Raw genomic sequence first — 25,656 nt, 5'->3', positions numbered from 1 at the left:
ATTGTGATCTATGGCTCTCTAAACATGGAACCTACCAAAAGGAAGATAAGACTCCCATCTTTCATCAGGAAAAAAGTTTTCCTCTATTTTTTTCCGTTCTTAAGTAATCAGCAGTAGAACATAGGTAAGTTTCAGGAAAATATCAGTTCCTGACTAGAAATGGGAGAAAAACAGCTTTTTGCGAAAAGGTTCATTTCAAGCATAACTTTCACTTTGTGACAGATCAAATATCCAAACAACTATATCAACATAAACAACACAAAAAGGGGTTGTTTACATCAAAATAAAATGTTTTTACAAATATAACACCAACTATTTACAATTTTCACATTTGGAACTGAGCTATGCGTGTGCATGTGTGCACATGTTCATGTGTGTGCGTGTGTTACAATTTCCCTACAATATGTAACCTTCTGCACGCTACACTCCTCCACGCTCTCTCACTTCCTCCTTCCTGTCATGTGTGATTCTTCCATTGAAATGATGGCTGTCGAGCTCTTATCAAATGCACTTCTGCCACCTTCTGGCCATTTTTATGGCCACAAAATTACTCTGAAATGTTAATGCATGAGTGGAGAGTTGCATCATCACTCCTTTTTGCCTCTCAAACAACAAAGTATAAATATGTTGTAAAAACATATAAATACGTCTTTGGTATTGAAAGAGTTAATAGCATTTCTGATTGGTCACCAGACTCATCAGCAACTTTCAAAGATCCAAAATAAAATTGAATAAAGTGAAACGTTTCAGTGTGCATTGAGATAATTCACACTCAATGTGGCCTTGTACCTCAGTGATATAGCAAAAAAACCCACATACAAATAATAGCATATCCACTTAAAAATGTACAATGGATTTTTCATATCACAAAAATTCCCATTTATCCCAAAATTCCACATTTTCAAAGTTATTTTCAAATTTTATTGATCAGTAAAGACTTCTTAATGGCTTTCACACTTCCCAACCAATTCAAAACATCAGACAGACGCTCTATTTTCCACATTCCAAAAATTCTCGTAATTTTTTCATTTTTTTGCTCCCATAATTTTTCTGTCTCAAAAATTCCATAAAAAAACATTTTTCCACATTTGTCAGTGCATTCAAATCAATCCAGCATCAAAACATTCAGACTAACATCTTTTCACATCCACAAACATTGTTCTATTATTTTATACTTACATACCAAGAGATATTCTATTCTATTCTGTTCTGTTCTACGATTCTGCATTTTTCAGACAGCATTTCGGTTCAGCTTCAGCTTTTCAGCACACACACGCAATTTCTATACAAACTGCCTTCTCTAGTTTCCATTGTGCTGCTATTTCCTTATCATTTATGATGCAACTTTTGTTCTTACCCTGCAGACTTCTTTCCACCTCCAGAGTTGGTTGAGGAATCAGGGTTGGCGCGACCAGTCGTGGCTGGTATTGTGGCCACAATCTGCTTCTTGGCCGCAGCTGTTCTTTTCAGTACAATGGCAGCCTGCTTTGTCAATAAGCAGCGGCGGCGGAAGCTCAAAAGAAAAAAAGGTGAGGTGAAATGATGTGATTTGCTGTACCCGATACCGTGGAACCTGGAAGGTAACTTCGCCAGCCATGCTACTTGAACTACGCTAAAATTGCTAAAAAATTATAAACCTTATGGCTCATCCCACAAAACCTCTGCATATCTAGCAAGACATTACCTTTATATCTACAGGGAGTCCCTAAATGCATATACAGCAATCCTCGGCCACTTTGCTCTTTGAATTTCATGGTGTCACTCTATCACGGTTTTGCAAATATATGTTAATTAATAAATAATGCTGTTTCATGGTTGAATACAGCCTATTATTAGTAGAAAAATATGCATTTTAAGCTAATTTTATGTATTTTTTGCAACAATCTAGGCATTTTCAAGCATAAAAATGGCTAAATGAACTAAAATATACATAAAATAGACACATTCAAAGACGCTGTTACATATGTAATATTCTACACTGGTCACTAGGTGTCAGTAATGTCACTGCAATGTTCAGTGAGTCACACAAGCACCAGACTTGATCGCCGGAGCAACAGGCTTTTATTGCTGGTTTGAATTATCTCACAACAGGCACAATAATCCCACAATGACACTGGCTACATTTCCGGCCGTAACCCACCCCAAGCTAAAAACACAACTCTGAACCCCCAACATCACTTCCTGTCCGCTCCACCGCAACACATTTACAGCAACACACACAAGTAGTAGTTATATCTTAAATGGCTTACTTTTTGTTATTGTGTCTCCTATATTGGGTAACATGAGTGTAAAGGTGACTGTAGGTGTGTTATTTCATGTCTAGAGGGTTCTAATAATGTTGAAAACCATATTTAGAAGCTCATAAGCAGTTTTTTATGTTTTGACTACCAAAATGTTCCATTTATACTGTAAATAAGGAGTACTACTTTGCAGAAATTCACTCATGACGGTTGGGTCTGCAACCAGTTAATCGTTAATTACTGTACAGTAGTATATAATGACTAAACTTTTGTTTTAACGAGCGGGCAATCACTTTTTCACACAGGGCCATGTAGGTTTGGATTTTTTTCTACGTTAATAATAAAAAGTTTCTTTTAAAAACTGTATTTCGTGTTCAGTTGTGTCGTCATTGACTAGTATTTAAATTTGTTTGATGATCTGAGACATTAAGTGTGACTAAAAAAAAGAAATCAGGAAGGGGGCAAAGGCTTTTTCACACCCCTGTGAAATGCGTTTTATTATGTAGTTTTATTCTATCCATTAATTTTACTTGTAGTTACAGTATATAAATATATAGTTGTTCATTTTATTGTTTACATACATGATTGAACATATTATTTAAGTGTAATTCATTAATTATTAATTTATTTGAAACTTTTTGGGGGTATAATTTATATATGCAGTATTATATGTTTATATGTACAGACTTTTGGGACACCCTGTATTTATGCGTTTCTTCTTTTAGATCCCCCTCTTTCCATAACCCACTGCAGAAAAAGTATGGCATCGCCGTAAGTACATACTGCACAACACACAACTCACTGGAAGTTCTGGCAATGAATAATGTGTAGCAGACTATCAGAGTTGATTTGTTTATACTTGTTGTTACAATCAGCCCATACTTTCAAACTGCACTGAAATCAAGTCAGTGCTTTTCTTGTAGCATTTTTAAATCAACCAAACAGTGATATCAATAACATCATAGTTATTACAACAGACTTTATAAGGAGGAAGAATGAGGCCCATTGATTTGGTTAATTGGAAACTGGATATTTAATTTTGCTAGTGAATATCTCATGTTCACACATAGAATACAATATATCCAAGAGAAGTCACAATTACGCCTCTTGACAAAACTTGACATGAGTAAAGTCTGGTTTATGCCACTATCCCTTTCAGTGTTGTCATGCTTTCAAAGTTCTACGTCGAGCTCTATAGACTACCTCACCAACAGACCACAGTATGTGAGGCTCCGTCACTATACGAGACTGAGTGCATGCCGTGCAATTCTACTTCTCAGGACTATTTAGCTTGTAAGCTTCATCCGTCGCTCGTGACAATGGCAATTAAAGAGAGACAGTGTTCATGAAGCTGGAACTAATTCATGTGTTACGACAGTATTATAATACCGTATTATGCATATGTTGCATAATATGAGGAGAATGCGTTCGCAAAAGTAGATCTACACCCTCATAATGAGTTGTATAATACACTGGAAATAATGTATTCAAATTGAACACATCAAGCTACACAAGAGGGTTTGGAGGGGGAGGAGCAAGGTTACGTAGCGTACGCTGGCGCCTCGACGCAGAAGCATAAACCAGACGTGAATTTAATGGTTGATACCACCAGTGATTGTGTTGTAGAGAATTTGAATTTAACGGTACCCTTTATTCTTCTCCATAGGCCATCCTCAGGGAAGGCGAGCCCAGAAAGCATTCGCTCAAAAGCCTCCTCCCTAGCAGAATCATCTGAGGACAGTCATACCCAACGTGGGAAGAAACCGCCCCCAAGTCCAGGGAAGAAGGAGGAGTCTCTGTACAAGAAGACCAAAAGAGCAATAACCAGCAAGAAGTACGTCTCGAAGCTTGAAGGTGAAGCAACAACACCCATTGAGCTCATCAGTCGTGGCCCAGATGGACGCTTTGTCATTGATCCCACTGACGCAGAATTGTCTGTCAAGCCCCGAAGAATTGAGGGCTTTCCCTTTGTGGAAGAATCAGATCTCTATCCTGAATTTCGGCAATCAGATGAAGAGAATGATGACCTTCGGCCTCTTCCACCAGTTATGGCCCCCCTTCGGCCTCACCAGATTTCACCCATCTCCAGTCATGAATCCTACCTCCAGCCTCCAGCCTACAGCCCTCGTTTCCAGAGGCCGTTTGAAGGTATGACCATCATGGAGAGCAGTCGACTTCAGGCCACAGGGCAGATTCGAGGCTCTCTCCATCACAGGGCTTTCTATGGCTACCTAGGCCCACCTGGGGATCATGATCCTCCTCCTCCTTTTTACATGACTGATACCAGTCCCCTTAGCTCTGTCATGTCTTCCCCGCCATACCTAACTGAAGGTCCTTTTGGCTATCCCATGATTCCAGAAGAAATGGGAGAGGGTGATTTCACACATTATGCCGTCTCTGGCTACCCTTATCCTCTGACACTCACTTCTTCTTCTCATTCACCGGAATTTTGGCGGGGAATGGATTTTACCTTTTCAACTGTGGAGGGGCCACAGTTCATTTTTCCGCCACAGCCCTCTCTGCATCTTCGCCATGACTCTCCGTATCCACCACCACCTCATGTTCTCCCCCTTAGTGCTTTTCAACCCTCCTCCCTCCCAATGCCTACCTATCCATCTGTTTTGCCACTAGAAGGTCCACAGAGTCATGCAAGCAAGTCTCCCAGCAAGGCCAAGCCTCATGGCTCTCCAGCCAGGCGTTTTGCTATGCAAGAGGCTCATTTAGGGCAGCTAAGACATACAAGCCACAGTATGGGTGTTCCGCTTTTGCCTTACACCGATCCAATGGCCCACATTGGCCCAAGCACGTTCAGTAGCCTAGATACCCGATGGTTCGAATCTACCCCCCGCTTTAGCCCAAGACAGGTTCGTAGGATGGATTCTGGTGTGCATCAGGTGGTTCTCCAGCCCTCTCGACTTTCACCCCTCACCCAGAGTCCCTTTAGTTCCCATGAGGGATCTCCCGAGATTGTTGTACGTCCCCGGCCACGTCCAAACATTGTTCATGCTCCCATTCCCCCAGAGATGTCTGAGATTACCCTCCTGCATCCTTCCGCGGCCACCTTCTCAAGAAGATCTTCCCCTTCTTCCTCACCTGCACTAGGCCAGGGTAGCAGAAGAGCCAGTCCTAGCTATCGTTCCCACATGGCCTTTGCTTCATCTGCAACCAGCTATCCAGCTTCCCAGTCCCCATCACCTCCCATGGAAAGCAGCAACATATTTGGGCAGGTGCCATCTCAAAGGAGGACTGAGGAGGAGATCCTTCCATCTGAGCCCTCTCCACCCCAGTTGTCAGCTTCAGGGTAGGTGTATTAGTCGTGTAGGTAGGGATTTCATTTGATTCATCTGCCCAGCCCATAATGCTTTGATATGGCTTCACCTTGGTTACAAACGCAGTGTGCAATATCCATCAACTAGAAATAACATTTTATAGTGGTTTGTTTTCTTTTTACTTGAGTTTACATCAAGACATTTGAGTTAACACTTTTTTTGTTTAAATCTCAGAAAGCTATTTTCAGTCAATGCTTATTTTAATTTGAGACGTTGAGTTGGTCCCATTCTACCAAAATCTGTGTAGCATTGTTTCAAAATATATTTCCATTGAAACAGTCTGAAGTAACAATGCAAAAGTCAATTGAATTTAAATGAAAGGTTGGTAAATCAAAATAATACAATAAGTAATAAATTGCTATTTGCTCCACAGATTACGCTTCAGACATTTAGAAACCGAAGTCTATCAGTGACGACATTTACATGCACACGATATTGTGGTTAAGGTTGACAGCGTCTTCAAGACAAGACGTGTTTGCATCCACAAGCAATAACAGTATTTACGTTTACATGTTAATCAGCACATTCCAGTAGAATACTCGATTAGTAAAATATTACATAGCTGCAGCCCTAATCGCTTGCATGTTTTTGTTAAAGCGGATTGGTGGTTATGTCAAAATCAGTAAAACAAAGGAAGAAGGTTTGGAGGCGCAGGAACAGGATAGGAACCGCCACTTACCCTCAAAGCGTCGACATAGGACCAGAGGTCCATTTTGAGTTATTTCACCCCCCTTTCTGCAATGCATAAAATGTACCCATTTAAATTTTGCAGAAATGGAGGAAAACTATGGCAACAAACTGCCAAGTCTTTTATTACCACCCATTCTCCTGAAGTCTCTGGCCAAAGCCATGGTGCGTGTCTCTGTGTCTTTACAAATACCTGCTGCCATGCTGCTATGCAACCGCTCCGTTAACACTCAGCTGATGAAAGCAGCTTATATCCATGCTGTACTTGATCAAATACACGGGAAAAAATGTCTTCTTGAAGTTTTACCAGATTCTGGTATGAAAATATTCTAGGATGCGCTCCATAATGGAGGATAATGAAGTCTCTAAGGATAGCTATCATTGCATACTGAACCCCCCCAAAAAATCCCACAATCCTTATGAGCAGTGATCATGCACAATTCCACTAGGGTGCATTTTCACATTCCCGTGTTAATATGAGCTTATACTGGGCTTGATAAGGGCATACACCACGGGTCCCAATCAGGTTTTTTAAAAACCGTAACATGATCTTGATTTGGAATTGGCAAAAAAAAAAGGTGCTTAAGTGCGTTTTCCAAATATTCACTCTATTCTGGTTACTACTGAAATATTGTGTGCATGTAAACGTAGTGATTGAAAATAAGCTATACTTTTGCTATTAGACTGCATGATTTCTTTGGCACAAGCCTCTTAAAGTTGAGCCGACATCATGTTACGACCCTTTTCCCCATTTAGATCACACATTACCTTGCTTCCAATTAACAGGAGGAATTCCTTACTATTCATCCAATCCAATCCCCGCATAAATATTCATTGTTATATCTAGATCCAAGCGTTTAAGGATGCCTGTGTCATGCAGAGGGATGCTTGAAGAAGAATTCATCTTGGCAGGCCCTGCGGCCCATCAACGGCCTCAGTAACCTGACTTCATTACCAGTTCTCCCCTTCTGCCCTTTCAGATCCTTTCCCAACCTACTTTTCCTTCCGTTTTCTGTAATGCTTTTCCCAGCAATCCCTTTAATTGCCTCACAACAACCTCAGGTCTGACTAGCAAGGGAAGGTTGTTGGGCAAAGTGTGTCACAGGGCCTGTCTGCTTCTCATGTCCCGCAATGTCTTCATCATTATCAGTTAGGGGAAGTATGGTGGTTTTTATTAGCTCCTGGAGTCTTACGTGCTTTGTTTTTGATTGATCTCAGCTATCTGGGCAGCGTTGTTGTGACCAGGTCCTCTACACCGCAATAGGTAAGGGTTGGATCCATGTCTGAAAGGGGGGGGTTCGCAGGTGGGGCTTTTTTGATCACCTCGTCCTTTAAAGGGGAATACAAGACAATGAGTCTTTGTTCAATTTTGTCAGCAGTACGTCATTTTGTTCTTTCTTTTTTCTTCTGTTCCTCTAAAGCTGTGCATTTAATTTATGAATGCATCTTGAATTATATTCATAAATCATCAGTTAGACAATGGGTTATCATATTTTCGTTCTTGAGTGCTTTGCAAACTGACCACATTGACCACGTTAATTGTCGGCATAACAATACCACTAGCAATAACTAGCATTGTTCACTTATTGCAATCTTGGTAAATAAATAACACCAGTTGGCTTATTTGCCTACAAATGCAGCAGCTGATACCCCTGATTTAGTTTCCGATCTAATGCTGAATAAAATTCAGGCTGGCATCAGCGATATCAATCCGATACCGATACTTTAAATTCACCTAATGTGTCTGGTAATTTTAAAAAGTGGTGGATGTCATATCAAGGCATTGAATTAATTTATTGATACAACAAATGACTAATTTAAATAAAATTGTAATTTTTTTGAATTATTTTAAGAAAATTATTTATTTATTTTAAACCCTAAAATATATTGAGGGAGCGAGGTGGTTTACAATATAGCCAAGCTATTAATAAAAAAGAAAATAAGTAAAATAATAAAAGGATTAATTATTACAAACTAATACAAGATTGAAAACTTTATTCACAATTCACACTTGGCTGCGTTTACGATCAGTCATCATTTCAACAGACAAATGTTTCAGACAAACAGTACCTCAAATGCCTGAAGCGTCCAAAGTATTGATATTTTGGTTTGAGAATCTAAAACAGCTGGTATTGGATGTATCGATATTTCAGTGTCGACCCACACGTGGCTAGTTGGTACTAGAGATGCTCAATATTGGCTACCGATATTGTCTAGCACTTCATCACCGATGTCAGCCGATACCGATATAGGCAGCAGGTCACATCTCTTGTAGGGGATGAACACATGATGCTTCCTTCACTGTGATGCCGCAGGATGTATTTTACAAATATAAATAAGACAAATAGCGCAATGTCAGTCATAGAAAAATTGTCATATTTATTTGTAACATTTTGTCTCAACAAAATAGTTAATAAATAAAAAAAATCATGACCAACAGCCAACTAAAATAACATGTTTTTCTCCTGTCAACAAGGCAGGTTAACCTTATTAAATTTACAAATAAGAATCATATTACAATACAATTTGAAACTGCACATTTCTATGTGGCACAACTTCTTCAACATGTCATGCGTGAAGGAAACGTATTACATTGGAAGTATTAAAGGAAGACGCCTTACTTGAACCGATATCTCATTTTTATGCCAATATTGGTCGACTGATGTAATCGGACATCCTGAGTTGGTGCGTGTAAGAGCATTATTTTGTGGGGGAGGGATGATTACAAGTCCACTGAAGAGCAAAATAAGGCAACACTTGGGTGATAACCTGTCTGTCAACTTCCTTCCTTGATGTACTCTCACCTGACTCCGCAACCATGTTAGCTAAGTCCTGCTTTAAACCCGTTCAGGGACGTTTACACACCATAACAACAGTTTTTGTTTCAAGGCCGCACACGGGAAAAGTAAAAGATGCGGGGGCTGCTTTGATTTATTTTGTACATTAAAGATGTTAAACGCAATCCAGTGTAGGTCAATATATGCTAAACTATCTGAACAAAACATCCACATCTTAGTTTTGTGCTATAGGTGACAAAGCAAATTGGTGTAATATCTAATATATGTATTCATTTTATTTTTACAACAGCCGAAGGCCCAATTAAAAAAATAAAATTAAAAAATGGCCCAGAGGCCGCACAATGGACACCGACCCCCTCGCTCTGCTGGCCCCTGCTGGCGTTCTCACTGATCATTTGTGCTACGACCTGTCCACTTGTCTTTGGTGTGTTTTTACTGCAGTTTCACTGACTTTGTGGGTTGTTTCCAGGCTTATTCTGAGTCATTTTTAGTATTTCTACCATGGAAGGTGGCGGATGTAAAACAATTCCACATGCATATAAATGACGAATGAAAAGGATAAAGGAACATTTAAGGTTATTTTTACCTCCATTGAAGACCTGACTGTTCCCAAAGACACGATGTGGCAGCAAGACCAACACCTTCCTGTTCACCAACACTTTCCTGTTTTGTCATGACGTGTGTCTTGAATTCAGTTGTATTTGTCACCTTCTTTATCAAAATGCTGGCACTTGCAACTTTCTTTGGCTCCATTTTGGGTTTTTGAGGTGAGAAACCCTGCTGAATTCAAGAAATAACTCACGGCAAAACAGGAAAGCGGTGTGGAAGAGGAAGGTGTTGATCTCGCTGCCACATCGTGTCTTTAGGAACAGTCACCTCAAGAATCAATGAAGGTAAAAGTAACCCTTTCATTCATCATTCATGTACATGTCAAAATGTTTCCTGCATGGAAAGCTATGATTGTAAAACTGTAAAAACGGGCTTTGTGTTAACATTTTTGGCTTTCAGATGAATTGGATTTACATTGATTCTTGTGGGAAAAATAGATTTGCTTAGAGTCGGACCTTCTGGAACAAATAAGTGACGCTAACCAAGTTTCCACGGTATTTGTTTACCGAGTAGACGCATGACGCCCTCACTTAATGTGTACCGTGTGGGAAATTGGTACGCCTCCGTACCAAACAAAGTTGCATATCAAAAACTATACTGTAATTACGAATGCATGTACCGTTACACCCATAGTAGATACAGTTTGAAAGAAGGTTAAATATGGATATGTTTATAGTTCTTATTAAAGGACTAAATATTTATTGGGGTATCCTAATTTTTTCTATACCGAACCGGATGTTCCATACTGAAAAATCGGAGTACGGATACATATACAGTTATAATATACTTCACAGATGCTTATATTCTATAACAGCCAATTAATTGTTTTGAACCCAGTACAGTTTGTTGTTTTTTTACAAGGCGTTTAGTCTAGATGATTTACAATGACCATTTTTTCACAACTTTAACAATGACTAGTATATCTTTTGATCGGAAAAAATACCCACACTTCTCACCTATATATTTTTTTTAGTATCCCAACTGGACACATTGCCCTTCACCCTTGAATACATCTGAAAGGAGCATAAATAAGACAATTGCGTTTAGTTGCGTGGCACACCTGTGTTACACGAAATCAGCATGATGCACCTTGTTTACCCGACTGAACAAATATTTTGCTATGGGCTTGCAAGGCCTTGAAGCGCAGCAGGGCTGACTCTGAAGTTCAAGTCAACAGCTCGATGAAAAGCTTTTGAATGTATTCCCCTTTAAAGTTACAGTATGTTCCATGTGCAAACTGCCATGCATGCCATTGCTAAATATTGCTCCTCCGTTTCCAAAAAAAAAAAAATTATATACATATATACATATACTAATTAATTGTTACATTTGTTGTCCTAGTGCTTCGCTTTTCTTTGGCTTATTTTTCATTATGTGACTGTTCCCGCGTAGTCATTTCCCCCCAGCCATCTCTCCCCCTGTCAGCATGGTGAAGCCCATTGTAGACAGTTTCCATGTCTATGAATACATATTGATAATGCTTTGTTGCTCAGCTGTGAGTTTTCTCTCCTCCTCTAATGATCCTTGCTTTCTCTCTGCAGCCGCAGTGGGAAGATGAGCCCACTGTAACGCTAATTGTTTTCTGTGCTTTGAGAAGTATACATCGTGTGTGGATGTGTGTGTGTGGCAGACGTCTGTGGGCCGCCATAAGTGCGTCCTGGAAGATCTTGAGGTCTTTTAATGCAACCGGCAGGCTGTGATTTTCAGAGTAAATAAGATTTATTCACAATAGGTGCATCCAGTTTGCAATTGCAGCATCTTAGCGCAATTTATTCTTGTCACGTTTGGTGAACCTGGCACTGAAATTAACACTGCAAGTCTCTCCTTTTCTTGATAGCTGAACTCATTGAATCCGCGAATGTTTTAGCGTTCTCTAGTTTTGGATCAATTTGAGCAAAAATATCTACGTCCCAAATAATAATTCATTCTGTTTACAATTTCAAAGGACATAGTACTATTTAAGCAGTTCATCAATTGATCAAATGTGGCATATCTTGCTTCGATAAAGCTGGGCTGAGATAGTACAAGTATCTGACTTGATACCCCAGGAAAAATCTGTGTTTGGCGTCAAGTTACCTCTTGTTCCCTCTTTCTCCTCCTAATGTAGAAAACGTCGAGGGGCGCCGAGTGTCCTTTCGGGGTCTGAGAGGATTGACGCTCTGAGATACCAACGCATTAGAAAGGCAAAGAAGATGACGATGAATAACAATAATTCCAAGACGAGGAGGAAAGCAGGTGTGTTCTTTAAGCGTTGTTCATTTTCTTCAACAGTGGAACCTGTTTAAGTCTACCCCGTTTATCTCGACAACCTGTCTATGTGGACCAACTCATCAAGTCCTGGGCCATTGTGTTCTTCGTATTACTAAAAAGTGAGGTTGTGATGAAACATCAACGCATGAATCCCTCGTTTATCACTGTTAATTGGTTCCATACCCGACCATGAATGAATTAAGTGAATTAATAAGGATAAGGATTCCTGCTTCATAAATGGAATATTTTCATAGCTACAGCATAGAAAACCTGTATACGATCTTTTAAATAAGTTTTTTAAAGTTTATTTAGCCTTCTAGACATGAACTAACGACCCTATAGTCACCTTTACACACATAAAACTCAATATAGTAGATATCATAAGAGTAAATAAGCCATTTACGACAGAAAACACACTTGTGTGTGTTGCTGTAGATGTGTTCCCTAGGGGAGCTGAGTGGCGGGTGGACAGGAAGTGACGTCAGGGGGATTCCCAGTCTTCCTAAAGGGTGCCCGCTGAATTCAACAAAATCGGTCAACATACATGGCCGACCAATTTACATTTGCTTCAGATTTGTCAGATCAAAACACGAGTGCTGCATATGACTTCCAAATCACACTTCAAAACATGTGATTCTAATCTGGTCTAATCCGGAACTGTAGTTCGAACTACCGTTCTTTTAGCATAAACATAAGGCCACTGCAATCTGCAATGTATTTTGCTTGTGTCTTTACATAAATACACATCAACATAAATGATTAGTAGTAGCAGCTACAACTGCCATCTTGATTTTAACGTTCATCATTTTTAGTTTATGTTTCAATTTGTGGAAAGAAGCTCAACAGTTAAAAACATCATGCTTAGGTCATGCATGCAAAGTTCTAAAACATTTAAAAATGTGCCTGCATTGTTTCTCAGTTGAATTTAAAAAGTTTGTCATTGTAATTTTCTTAAAAGTAATGTTAAAATATCGTTCTCGCCTCGTTCTTGTGAGTGCCGTCTCGTCTCGTGAGCTCAGTGTATCGTGACCCCCGGACTGATAATGTTTTTTTGTCAAGCACTGAGATTTTGCACTTTGTTCGACAGTCTTTGAAGGCACCATAGTTGCTGTGAGACACAAAAGTGAAAGTTACATATAACTTCCACACCGTGAAACCGATTCCATCTGTTCATCAGTCATCTTACGTTATCATTCATTAGTGGTGAGTACCTATACATTTTATACTTTAAAATGTGTTTATACCGTAATTTTGGGACTATAGAGCACATCGGTATAGAAGCCACTAAATTTAAAGAGAAAAAGAGTTTTGTACATATATTGGCTGCACCGGTCATTAAGCCGCAGGTGTCGATGTCCTAACATGGGATATTTAGTACACAGCAGGATGAGAGAGATTTTTTTAGATGTTGATTAAAGAAATGCTTTGTTCCAAACAGTGCCGAAGAGTGTGTGTAATAGAAGTTTAACTTTTGGCGCGGTCCAAGCAGTCCAAACGGAAGCTGTAGTACCTATACACTTGATCAAACTTACTTAAGATTTGTGAGATCAAAACATGATCACTGCATAAGACTTGACTTCACACATCCTGAAGCTGCACTCTAAGCATCATGGGAACTGTACTTCTTTTAGCCATGAATTAGCCACTTCACTGTTTAAGCAGCAGGGTTCAAAGCTTGCAAAAAAAGCATATTGCATATTGAAGAGAAACAAGGGACGGTTCTGGAGCTGAATTTAATCTAATAATTACAACGCTCACTTTTATTGCAACTGTTGATCTAAAATCTTTCTGCAACTGACAAAATGCACAAATGGAGGAAAACGATGTCAACAAACTGCTGTAAGCTGAAGCATCCTTTGCTGTCGCCCATTCTCCTCATGTCTCAGGCCAGAGTCACAAGTACATGTGTCAGCTTAAACGGGTTCCACTGGAACAAAGCATTTTGGCGGCAAAAGAACTTTTGCGGCTGTAACCTGTCTATTATGTCTCCTCCAGGTGTCTCCACCTCTCAGACCCAGCAGGCCCACACCTCTCAGGTATTACAGCCCGAAGAAGCCCTCTACCTCCACAGGAAGAAGAAACGGCTCCTCTTTCATGACCCATACACTCGCTTTTCTGCTCTGCTGTACCGCCGCCCTCTCCGGGAAGACCAGAGGGCAATTTTGGCTTGTATGGACAATGTAGAACTAGACCACGCCACCTTCCTCTGAAAGTCCACAAGGGTTAAGGTCAAGTAGGGATATGTCATCATGTGACACATTTTAACTCTACAATATACTCTTCTCTTTGCAATTTATTTGCTGCTTGGAGGGAGGAGCACTATTTTAGCATTTAGGTTTGGTGCAACCTGTCGGTCAACCACAAAGGACTCATTTGGAACCACGACAGATGAAGGTAAAGAATGAGATCAGATCAAGATAAAACGACGATAATCTTCCAAATTTCACTCAAAATCAAGTTGTCATTTTGTCGAAACGCTGGCCTGTGGAATTGATGCTTAAATGTCCAAGCCTGTTGGCTATAGGCTACAATTACATTGTTATTATTTCTGGAACGCTGAAGGTCACTGAGGCGCATGTTATTCTGCGCCAGTGGTGTTCTATTTATTCTTATTCCAACATGAATGTTCCGTTTCGCTCCCTCTTTTTTTGTAATTCTACGTTTTCCGTGTCAAAATCCCTGTTGAAAATGAAGTTTCACATTTCTCAGCTCATTCAAACCACTCCAACATGAGGACATTTAAGCAGATATTCAGGCTGTCTAAATTCCCCCTTTCCCTAAAATTCCACATTTTCGAAACAAAAATGCCCTTTGTCCTTAAGAATTTGTACGACTTCCACGTTTCTCGACCAAATCACACCATTCCAACACCAAAACATTCTGCTCATCCAGCTCGTCTATTTCTCGTATTCCAAAACAGTACAAGTTTCCCAAAATTCCACATGTTCCGGCCCAAAGATTCCCCTATTTCTTAACCCGTCAAACCATTCCAGTATCAAAACCAAAATTTCCCACTTTAACCACAATTCTGCAATTTTCATACAGCATTTCAGTTCACATTCACGCTATTTCTACAGAAATTGCCTTCTGTGGCCATCATTATGATTACTATCAAAACAATTTACAGTGCAAAAAAACGCAGCGGCTTTTAGTTGTCCATTAAAAAAATTCCATTCTTTCATCATGTTTTTCCTGTGCCAAGTCAGTCCGGCACCCTAAAAAGTAGTGTCCGTTTCTGTTTACAGTTCTACTGTAGGTACTCTAGAGGGCTCCGAATCCTAATCAGAAAAACCAACTGTTAAGGCAAAAACACCTCAAAAGCAACGCTGTGCAGTGGATGACAGGATTTTGTGCCATAATACGGAACTTTTCACCGTTTTAGAAAGAATCAAGGTAAACGGTTTTGTTTGAATGCCTGCCTCACTTCACTTTAAATCCAAATGTTATTACTGCTGAGATGTTTAATGTCCATCGGTGGGTGAATGTATTGGACAATTATGCATGCGGTCTCTATATTGAGACTTTGAACAGCCGTCATTTAAGAATTGAGGCACATTACCATCTTAGACGTTTTTCTGTTGTTTTAATGTCATTTTTATTTCAGTTGAGATGAGATGTTTCAGTCTGCCTGGTCCACAAATAAGGGGATGAACACTTTGTGACTAAACAGGACAAAAATGAAGTGCCATAACCGAGATTGATTGATCACGTGATATTTATGACTTTAGATTGATCTGCATGACTGAGTTTCATTCAGAATGAACTGAGGCTGGATTTACACTGTAAAAGTACTTTTATTCTCTCTTCTTAAGTTTTGATAAAACAAGGTGCTCAGTTTCTTAATAAGACGTATTGACCTTAGTAATACTGTATATCCCCAGCCCCGGCACATGGCAGCAGCATCCAGGCTGTGCCGTGTTTTGTTTTTGTATAGAGATATTCAGCAATGATTTTCACGATTATTGATTGTCTTTTTGTGTGATTAGGAGTGAAGATTCTACCCCAGCTGCAACGCCAACAGAAATAAGCCACAACTCAAATATTCTAATTTGTCTAATGATGTAGTCGCCATGCTACACGCTACTGCCTTAGGTTTAGACGCCGCTGGTTCGAGACAACCAGCTACAACCAGATAATGTAGTCATAGGGTAAAATTTTCCAACAAATCCACCTTTTACTGTTCTTATAGTTTACATTTTACATTTTAAGTGCCTTCATTTACAATTAAATACTTCCCAGTGGTTTCAGCTTACATGTATACACGATATTGTATATGTGCATTTTGCCGACATGTCAACATCAAACTACTTCTGATGCCAAAAGAGGCGATACGAAATGAAAACAAAAAATACTTAACGGGCAAATATACAGGATGTCCCTAAAGTCACACAAGCAAAAATACATACATTGTACAATAATCAAAACAAAATAAGAATAATTTAATATACCCAAAATAATATCATAGTGTTGTCTTAATTTCGTATAAAGTTGTCCCTCGTTTATTGCGGTTAATTGGTTCCAGACCCAACTGCAATAAGTGAATTTCCGCAAAGTTGGATTCATTATTAACAAATGTATTATTTTGCATAGAAAATCTCTTTGGTAGAACGTACTTCCTGGTGGCTATTGTCTCATTAATGTAACGTTACTGACCCCTAGAGACCAATATAGAATACTACTTTACCGCCACTGTTTGTGGTAAAGGAGAGACTCACGATGCACTTCAATCGCTTTATTAACAAGCAGAGAACACATGCAGTGAACATTCACACAGGAGCTGCTGCCGGCCACTCTCTACACTGCTAACCTGCTGCGAGCGCTCAGCTAACAGTCAACTCTAGCTAGCTTCTTAAAGGCGCACACAAATCACAGATACTATATCACGTCCTTTGAATGCCTTATATTTGTTATGCTTGAAAATACTTAATTGTGAAACACCGCAATAGAGTGAGGGCGCAATGTTTGAACCGCGATGTAGCTAGGGACGAATATATTCAATTCAATATTACATACGTATATAATATTTTTTACACATATTATTGTGGTAATTGAAATTATTTTTTAAATAATCAATTATTTAATGTGTAATTTTTTATTTATTAATTAATGTTATTACAAATTAAATACAAGTGTTTTTTGTATGTATACTGTATGTCTGGAATTTTGAGACACCCTGTATATTTGAAGTAAAGGGAACATGGGACCATCAATTGATTTTTTTACCTCAAAATTAGCAATTTTACTTAATTTGTGATTGTCCATCAATGGACATTTTTTAAAAGATTGAACATCATTTCAAATGCATATTCAGAGAAATTGGGAAGTCCTGCAATAATAAATATGTATGAAAGTGCTTTGTTGGCATTGTGGCTGGACTCAGGATCACACTGCAAAAGAAAGAAGGGCCAGCTATTCCATCAAGGACATTTGCAGAACGTAAGGCACTCGTTTGCGCTGCTTGCCGAGCACGCAAACTATGCAATTGAGCCTTCTCGCTGGTATTGATTAAGAAAATGTTGAAGGCAGGAAAGACATTGTATTGAATGTTTCTCTGCTAACTGCATACACTTTGTGTTGCCAACATGACAGCGGTCTGTAGTTGCGTATAGTACATTGTTGTATGAAGGGCAGGATAAACTCGCTAACAAATAACCAACAGGCTGAAACGTGCATTTACGCTGATGTGGAAATAAGCAAATACTGTTAAACACACAAGACTGGAAGCAAAGTGCTTGGAAATTAAAGCGTATTTACATATCTTATGTCAAATATGTTAAAAAGCACTGCAGGTCTCTCAAATACTTCAGTTACAAAACCAATTTATACAGTACAATATAGTCAAACAAAAAATTAAACATATATATATATATATATATATATATATTATATGTTAGAAATATATTTTCTCTGTTTAACAACATTTAGTTTCTGAGCATACAACTTTTAGATGTGGAAAATGACCTCAAAGGATTATTTAATAAGATATACAGTACATATAATAAGAATCTATATTTTAGAATTGACAAAAAATGTTGCAGATTTAATTAAATCAGTCAGTGATGTGCATGTGTTTAAAATATAACAATAGAAGATGTAATCCCTTTTTTACTTTTACAATTTTAACATTTTTAGTTGGATGACTGGATAACTAAAAAGACTCAACATATTTTTCCTCTCATAAGATACATGAAATTACAGCAGACAATGATACAAGCAAACAAAGAATGGACAGGGATGGCCGATACCGATACCACTTTTTCATGTGTGATACTGCAACATTATTGTAATACGTTTGTATGCATGTACTTTGCTTAACATCTAAAAAAAAAAAAAAAAAAATACCATGTTCAGGCAGTGCAACAAATATTCTGCTCCCCCTGGAGGGAAGAAATGAAATGACCAACATGACTCAAGGTATGCAGGACTGCTGCTGTTGCTTGTTATTTAAACGAGGAATGTCCCATATGGTCTTTTTTCCCTGATATGCCGATATTTCCAACTCTCAATTTCCGATTCCGATATCAACCGATACCAATATGTATAACATCACGTATCTCCTGTCGTGGAATTAACACATCTGTTGTGAAGCTAATGGATACAGCAATTAGCCTCTCAACGTGGCTGTAAACATCTCCCGTAAGCAAACTACCGCGTCTGCCTGCCGCTGTTTCCACGGTTTTTGCCAGTTTCGGGCCGACAATATTGGTGGGCCAATATTATCGGACATCCCTAATTTAAAAATTAAATGCACATACAGTAGCTTTCAATAGCATTTTTGATTGGAAAGAAATTGAAAGAAGTGGACAAAAGTTAATATGTGCGTCTAAAAACAAATGAAAGAGGAATTATAAGTCCAGTGTACAATGATATGCAGTAATCCCTCGCCCTTCACTCTATCACAGTTTTTCAAAAATATCCATCCATCCGTCTTCTTCCGCTTATCCGAGGTCGGGTCGCGGGGGCAGCAGCCTAAGCAGGGAAGCCCAGACTTCCCTCTCGCTGGCTGCTTCGTCCAGATCCTCCCTGTGGATCTCGAGGCGTTTCCAGGACAGTTGAGAGAAACCGTCTCTCCAACGTGTCCTTTGTCTTCCCCGAGGCTTCCTACCAGTCGGACATGCCCTGAACACCTCCCCAGGGAGGCGTCCGGGAGGCATCCTCACCGGATGCCCGAGCCACCTCATCTCATATTTTTTGCCTAAATGAAGTATTTTCAAGCATAAAAATGGCTAAGTGAACTAACATACAAACATACAAGCATTCAGAAAACGCATTCAAAGACATTGTGATATGTAGTATTCTACACAGGTCACTAGGTGTCAGTAATGTTACTGAGACACACAAGCATCAGACTTGATCACCGGCACAACAGGCTTTTATTGCAGGTTTGAATTATCTCGCAACAAGCACAATAATCCCCAACACAGGTTGTTGTTGCGGCCGCAACCTACGCCAGGCTAAAACTCATCCCTGAAACCCCAATGTCGCCTCTTGCCCGCGCTACCCAAGTCTTACTAATGTCTTAAATAGCTTATTTTCTCTTATTATGTCTACTATATTAGGTAATACGAATGCAAAGGTGACTATAGGGGTGTTATTTCATGTCTAGAGGGCTCTAATAGTGTTGAAAAAATGTATTTAGATGGTCGTAAACAGGTTTTCTATGCTCTAATTACGAAAATATAATTTTTTTAAAATAAGGAATCCTACTTCATGGGAATTCATGAATCACGGTCAGGTTTGGAACCAATTAACCACAATAAATGAGGGATTACTGCATTTCACACTGAATGTGGCCCATACTGCACCTCAATTACATAGCAAAAACAAAAATACCACAAGGCTAACTGGCCCGCACTGTAGCAACTGTGTTGGCTAGCTACTGTGCTACAATGCATTGCAGCCACTGCGTCTGTGTTTACGGCATGCCGTGCAACCTTAAATTGAGCATTTACGTGATAGTTTGGAGTTTTGGATCAGATCTTTTTTTTTTTTTTAATTCCGCTATCCGATGCATTACATTTGGACCGATATCGATCCTGAGTATCGCATCGGACCATCCCTAATTATTAGAGCTTCACAAAACAAAGCTCTGATATTCACACATTTGCCCACCATGATATGTTATAAATGCATGGTGTCGTCACTCTGTGGGGGGGCCCTACTACAGTGTTGTTGGGCAAAAGTAATTTCAGTGCTGTATTTGTCTGTTGCAGTCTAGCTTGTGTTCAGTACAGTACAAACAATGTAAACCTAGACTGTAGTTGAATTACTGTGAAAATATTACCGAGTAGAGCAGTTCTACATAGGAATCACACAAACAGCCCACAAATGGAAAAAAAAAAATGTGTTGAAATGAGATTATAGTCAGGTGTATTGTTTAGAAGGTAGGGTCTCTATGTTTGAACAAACTTCATAGACGTTCAATCACACGACTGACAAAGAAAATCTCAGTACTGTATCGCTAAAGACTGCAGCTCAGTTTGCAGTCTTTGGTTTCATCCTACTCTGGCTGGACACACGCATTTAGACACTTCAAGGATGTTAGACAAGTAGGAAAGTAGAAAACCTGGTGCTAATATACACTGCACAAGTAAAACATACACTATGTCTCTCCGGCTTAATCTATAACGTTAATGATTTGTGAGTAATGATACCATTGTAAAATGCATTTTTCCTTAAACCTAAGGACACAATCTACTAGGGGTGTAACGGTACGTGTGTTCATAATCGGATTTTTTACGGTTCGGTACAGAGACTTCGACTCAGACTTTATTGATCCACAAGGGATACAGTAGCTCAATTGCAGAAGCAAAAATAAATAAATAAAATGCAGTGCAGTATGAATAAAATATAATAAAATAAGAATATAAAAAACAATATTGTGAAACTGTGCAAAAATCTAAGTAAATACAAGTAAAATTACACCTTAAACCAGGGAGGGCAGACAGTACAGTGCAATAATGTCGTGAATTATCTTTTACGGACAGGTGAGGTATTGTAGAGCTGGATAGCGTGTTGAAGAAATGAAGTCCTGTAGCGTTCACTGTGGGAACGGAACTGGAGGAGTCTGTTGGAAAATAAGCTCAGCTGCCCCTCTATTGTCCGATGTAGTGGGTGACGGAGACAGAGCAATTCCCCCACACATTACAGTGCACATTAAGTGAGGGACAGCAAGTGTTTGTGGTGTCAAGTGTACTCCGTAAACAAATACAGTGGAGTCCAGCCTAGGGGTAGCAATAGTGCTAAGGAGAAGCTGGAGCTTGAAAACCCTCCTCTGTTTTTAATGTCTCCTGTTTGAGAAAAATTTGACTTCCTGGTGAAATACATAAAACGGACAAAGACAGCTGGACAAGACGAAAGCAGTGTGCCACCATTGTTTAGTAGAGATGGGGAACAGAGCTACAAACTGGGACTATTAATCCTGCAGTTTAGCCAATAGGGAGCTTTACTTCATTCACACTCTTCTTTTGCACTTGACTGCCTCGTTGTACTTTACTAAAAAGAGACCTTGTTAACCAAGGGTGTCCAAAGTGTGGCCATTGCATCCCACAGCTTATTTTTTATTGGCTCTCGGAATATTGTAAAAATACTGACACTCACTCCATAGTGAGTCAGTCATATACTGTAGTCTCCCTGTCTCAGTGGGTGGAGGCGGGGCTGCTAGCATACACACAGAGTGCAAGAGTGTAACGTAGTCCAAATTAAATCAGTAGATTGCAATATATTGTCACATTTTAAAAATATTTTTTCGTTGTACTTTTCTTAAAAGTAATGTTAAAACCTCGTCCCGTCTCATTCTCGTGGACCCGATCTCGTGGATCGTCTCGTCTCATGAACTGAGTGTCTTGTGACACCCCTAGAGATGAGATACATTATTAGATATTACACTCATTTGCTTTGTTACTAAGAAGCTAAGATGCGGATGTTTTTTTTCAGGTAGCTTAGCATATGTTGCACTTCGATAGCAGTGCATAATATTTCACTGTGAGTAACGGTAACAGCGTTGTCACATTTGGAATAATAATGAATAGATTGCCCGTGACGGGAAAGCAACAACGACGTTACTCCCAACACTGGTTCACACAACAACTACACTGTTTTGTTTTGTTTTGTTCCCTTACTTTAACAGCAAAGTACAGTATGTGCCAAACCGTGATTATGGCGTAGCGTTACACCCCGATAAAATTCCATGCGATTGCCATTTGGCACAACGATGGAATGTAATTCGATTAGATTAGATAGAACAGGCAAAAGCAAAATAAATGAAAATACAGCAGCAGATACCATAATGCGCTCAAATACTTTGGGCGGAGATCGTTGTCGTAAACTTGAGACATAGCATATCTTGTTTCTTCTGCAGTTACTTTTACGTCAGCGTGTTGATGAAGTAATGCGGAGGAAAAGTACTGTATGTATATTATGTGTCAACTGTGTCCAAATCTTCAGTGTATAAGGGAGGGGGGGAAACCTACACTTTCCTTACACTTTGTATATAATAATAATAATAATATGGATTATTATTATTACTTTGTATATAATGTCTTAAGTCAGCATACCTTGTCTTAGCTATTTTTTGTACAACAGAGTATAATGCGCATATTGAAGACCGAGTAGTGTAGGATCAGTGACACATTAGAACGTTATGTAACAGACCCATGTCCAAATGTGAGTAAAGGACACCTCCGAATACGGAAATGAGTCAGAGCTCGCCGAACACCCCCCCCCCCCCCCCCCCCCCCCCCCCCCCCCCCCCCCCCCCCCGACGGAACCAATTCTATATACACTACCACTCAAAATATTGGGATCACTTGCAATTCTTTTTTTTAATTTCCCCCCAAAAAAGAAAATATCTGTTATGTTTTGTTATTATTTTGTGGCGCGTTAGCCCAAGATGCGAGGACATGGTGGCTGGTGCAATCAATAACGTAAAGATAAGCTAACACACCAAAATGCAACTCATTTATTTCATTAATGCACGGGGCATCATGTCAAGCCACACCGCTCTGTTGTGCAGACCCCACATTCACACAGTCTGCTGCTCCGTAATACCTTTATTCTGACCTGAACACATCAACAGCAGTGCAATTCCAACACCCTATATAAATACAATGTATATATATACAGTATATCCCATTCACAAACACGTCTCTAGTCCGCTCGTCTTGGGAGCGACACTTCCTTGTCATCACAAGACGACCGGGAGATGCATTCAGGGACACTCCGAAAATCACAAACCTCCTTTATTATGCATGTACAGTATGTGCGGTCTAAAATAAACAGAAAGACAAAAAACAATAAATGGATATTCTTATCTCTTGCTAACGTAACTCTTACTACGAAATTACGGTTTGTTGCATTCAGGTATGCTCGGAAATCCCAGAAAATACATCTACACTCAAAACGTGAGTTCAACTTAAGTTAGCTGGTGTCTTTGAATGCAACCTTTCATGGCTCATGATGCGATTTAAAGATTGTGCTACTACAAGTATTCAAGAGACTAGTTTTAGGCAAACATATTCTCAGACACGTGTGCGTCCGTTTAGCTTGATTTAAACGTTCAGTTCTGTTAATACATGTAACAATACATTTGACAGCCCTGATCTTTACTACTGGATAAGATTAATTGAAGCTGCTTGTTCGGTGGGTTTTAGCCGTAGAGGCGTGATACTTGTACCGTTGCGGTGCTGAGTTTGTCACATTAGTGTTTTGTTTTATGAAATGATTCACGACAGAGGCTACTGTATGTTGGTCTCTGACTGCTTGCTTGTTTTTGACATTTGCCCATATAAGAGCTGGTGGTTTGAGTTGCAGACACAACCCAGCAGCCCCCCAGTACAAGTCACCCGATTAAATGCAGTCAGTGCATGACACTTATTCTTACCAAACCAAACCAAAAATTTGCAAGTGATCCCAAACGTTTGAGCACTCATATTGCCATGGCGGCAAAATGGTTCCATCTATATTTGAGGACAGATCATGTTTTAAAGAATGTCTAATTCTATATTTATTTTTCTATCCATCTGTGCTTTATATGGTAGCAGTGCAGTAGAGAAAAGTCTATCTTAACCAGAGTATGGTGCACTACGATACATTTGACTGTACTGTATCCCTCACTGTCTGTTACACGACGAAGGACATAGCAAACTATTTTTATAGCAAACGCATGGTTTGAATAGCAAATATAGCACGTTTGATTGTGAGCCATGGTCTTTGTTTATTGTACTGAGGATCGCTACACTTCTTATTGGTTTGTAGAAATGCGCTTAAAAGAATGATGATACTATGGTGCTCCCTTGCATTGTAGACTCGACTTTATGGTTTTCCATGTATTTGCCTCACGTACAGTGGCTCCCCACGTTTGCCACCCGGCAGATTTGCAGGTTTTGGATTCAATTTGTGGGAAAAGCCACACTTTCAGTCCACATAATTTGTCTGCAGTGAACGCAGCTTAACATTTCCACTCTCACACGCACAAAACCAACAGGAGGTGATCAAACCAAACGCCCATCTCACTCGGTGCAACTAAAGAGTGGCTCACACAATGGAACTGCACTGCGCAGACTATGTGGTTATTAAAAACACTAATTTACATGCCAAACAATACTATTTTATACCAATGTACACTATGGGCTTTACAGCCTTAAAACATTTAATAATTCATACTCTCAAAGTTCCAATTTCGTTTGAATTTTAATGATCAAGCTACTCGGTTGGACGCGAGAAGTTATGAAGTGACTCACGAGTATTTCACTCCTCAGACTGACCGTGCCTCGTCGTCCTGCCGTTGTTCAGCTGTAGCGTTTTTGTATCCTCGTTAAAACATATTGCTCCTGTCGACGTATTTTCCTCACACGGTTAGCTTCTTCTGTTTCTTCTATTGTTTACAGTATTGGCGGTTAGCAAGCAACTCACACGGTTAGCTAGCTAACAGGAGGCGGCAGGAAGGAGATTGAGTGGTCTACAGCCAATCAGGACGCAGAAGACAATGGGCGTTGCAGACAGGAGAGAATAGAGGCAGCCTCATGCTGAAGCACAGAACTACAACACTCAACTTCCCACAATGCAATTCTTCTTAAAGGGCCAGGCTCGGCCTGTAACAGCATTCATACGCTGTTAAAAAAAAAAGGTGAACCGCGATGTAGTTTTGTTTTGCATGTGTATTAAACGTGTTTAACGTTTATTTTCATACTGTGTTCTCCACATGTGTTACGTATCTGTGCTTGCACCGTGAGTGAGGTAGGTGGGCATTTGGGAAGGTGAACACCTGTTGGTTTATAACCCACACCTGCTAGGAGTGTCAAAAGGAGACATTTTGGAATGCAACCCCTGCAAATATCGGGAATCTACTGTACTGCGGTGCATTTCAAATGACTTTTGCATTATTCTTTTTTTCCCTTCTGCTTTCTGTTGAAGCACAAGCATGTGTTATGTTTTGTGATGTTCTCTAAACTTGGTTGGCGGAGCTTTTCAGCAGCTTCTTACAGGAATCATGCACACTGACAACAGTCAGTCAGTTCATTGCCAAAAAAAACCCACAACATGTACCTGTACATTCTGAAAACTGGTGCTATTTCTAAACAGCTGTGGTGCTTTTTTTTAATTCATCATTTCCTTGCTTCAGACACAATGTAGCGACACGTGATCTGAGTGTGTGTGGTATTTACTGTTTCAGGGACATGGCAAAAATCCAGAGGCAAATATTAGAGAATTTGAACACATCCTCATGGTCATTTGCTTCGGAAT

General features: G+C 39.6%; 1 protein-coding gene across 4 annotated transcripts in view; it reads left to right on the top strand.

The window, feature by feature from the left end:
• Positions 1 to 22,627, top strand: part of LOC129169261 (protein turtle homolog B-like) — a 59,129-nt gene extending 36,502 nt beyond the window's left edge. For 3 of the 4 annotated variants that reach the window (XM_054755501.1, XM_054755502.1, XM_054755499.1), the window contains exons 16-20: positions 1,365 to 1,529; positions 2,966 to 3,011; positions 3,907 to 5,541; positions 11,771 to 11,898; positions 13,909 to 22,627. In XM_054755501.1, coding sequence (XP_054611476.1) covers positions 1,365 to 1,529; positions 2,966 to 3,011; positions 3,907 to 5,541; positions 11,771 to 11,898; positions 13,909 to 14,123 — 2,189 coding nt within the window. In that variant the 3' untranslated portion in view covers positions 14,124 to 22,627. Of the gene's footprint in view, positions 1 to 1,364; positions 1,530 to 2,965; positions 3,012 to 3,906; positions 5,542 to 7,474; positions 7,521 to 11,770; positions 11,899 to 13,908 lie in introns of those variants that run through there. The other variant, XM_054755503.1, reaches the window with a different exon arrangement.
• Positions 22,628 to 25,656: the final 3,029 nt, after the last annotated feature.

Source organism: Dunckerocampus dactyliophorus, chromosome 16, assembly GCF_027744805.1.
Source record: "Dunckerocampus dactyliophorus isolate RoL2022-P2 chromosome 16, RoL_Ddac_1.1, whole genome shotgun sequence".
Classification (NCBI taxonomy): Eukaryota; Metazoa; Chordata; class Actinopteri; order Syngnathiformes; family Syngnathidae; genus Dunckerocampus; species Dunckerocampus dactyliophorus.
The sequence above is the reverse complement of the archived record's forward strand: the minus strand, read 5'-3'. Positions and strand labels throughout refer to the sequence as shown.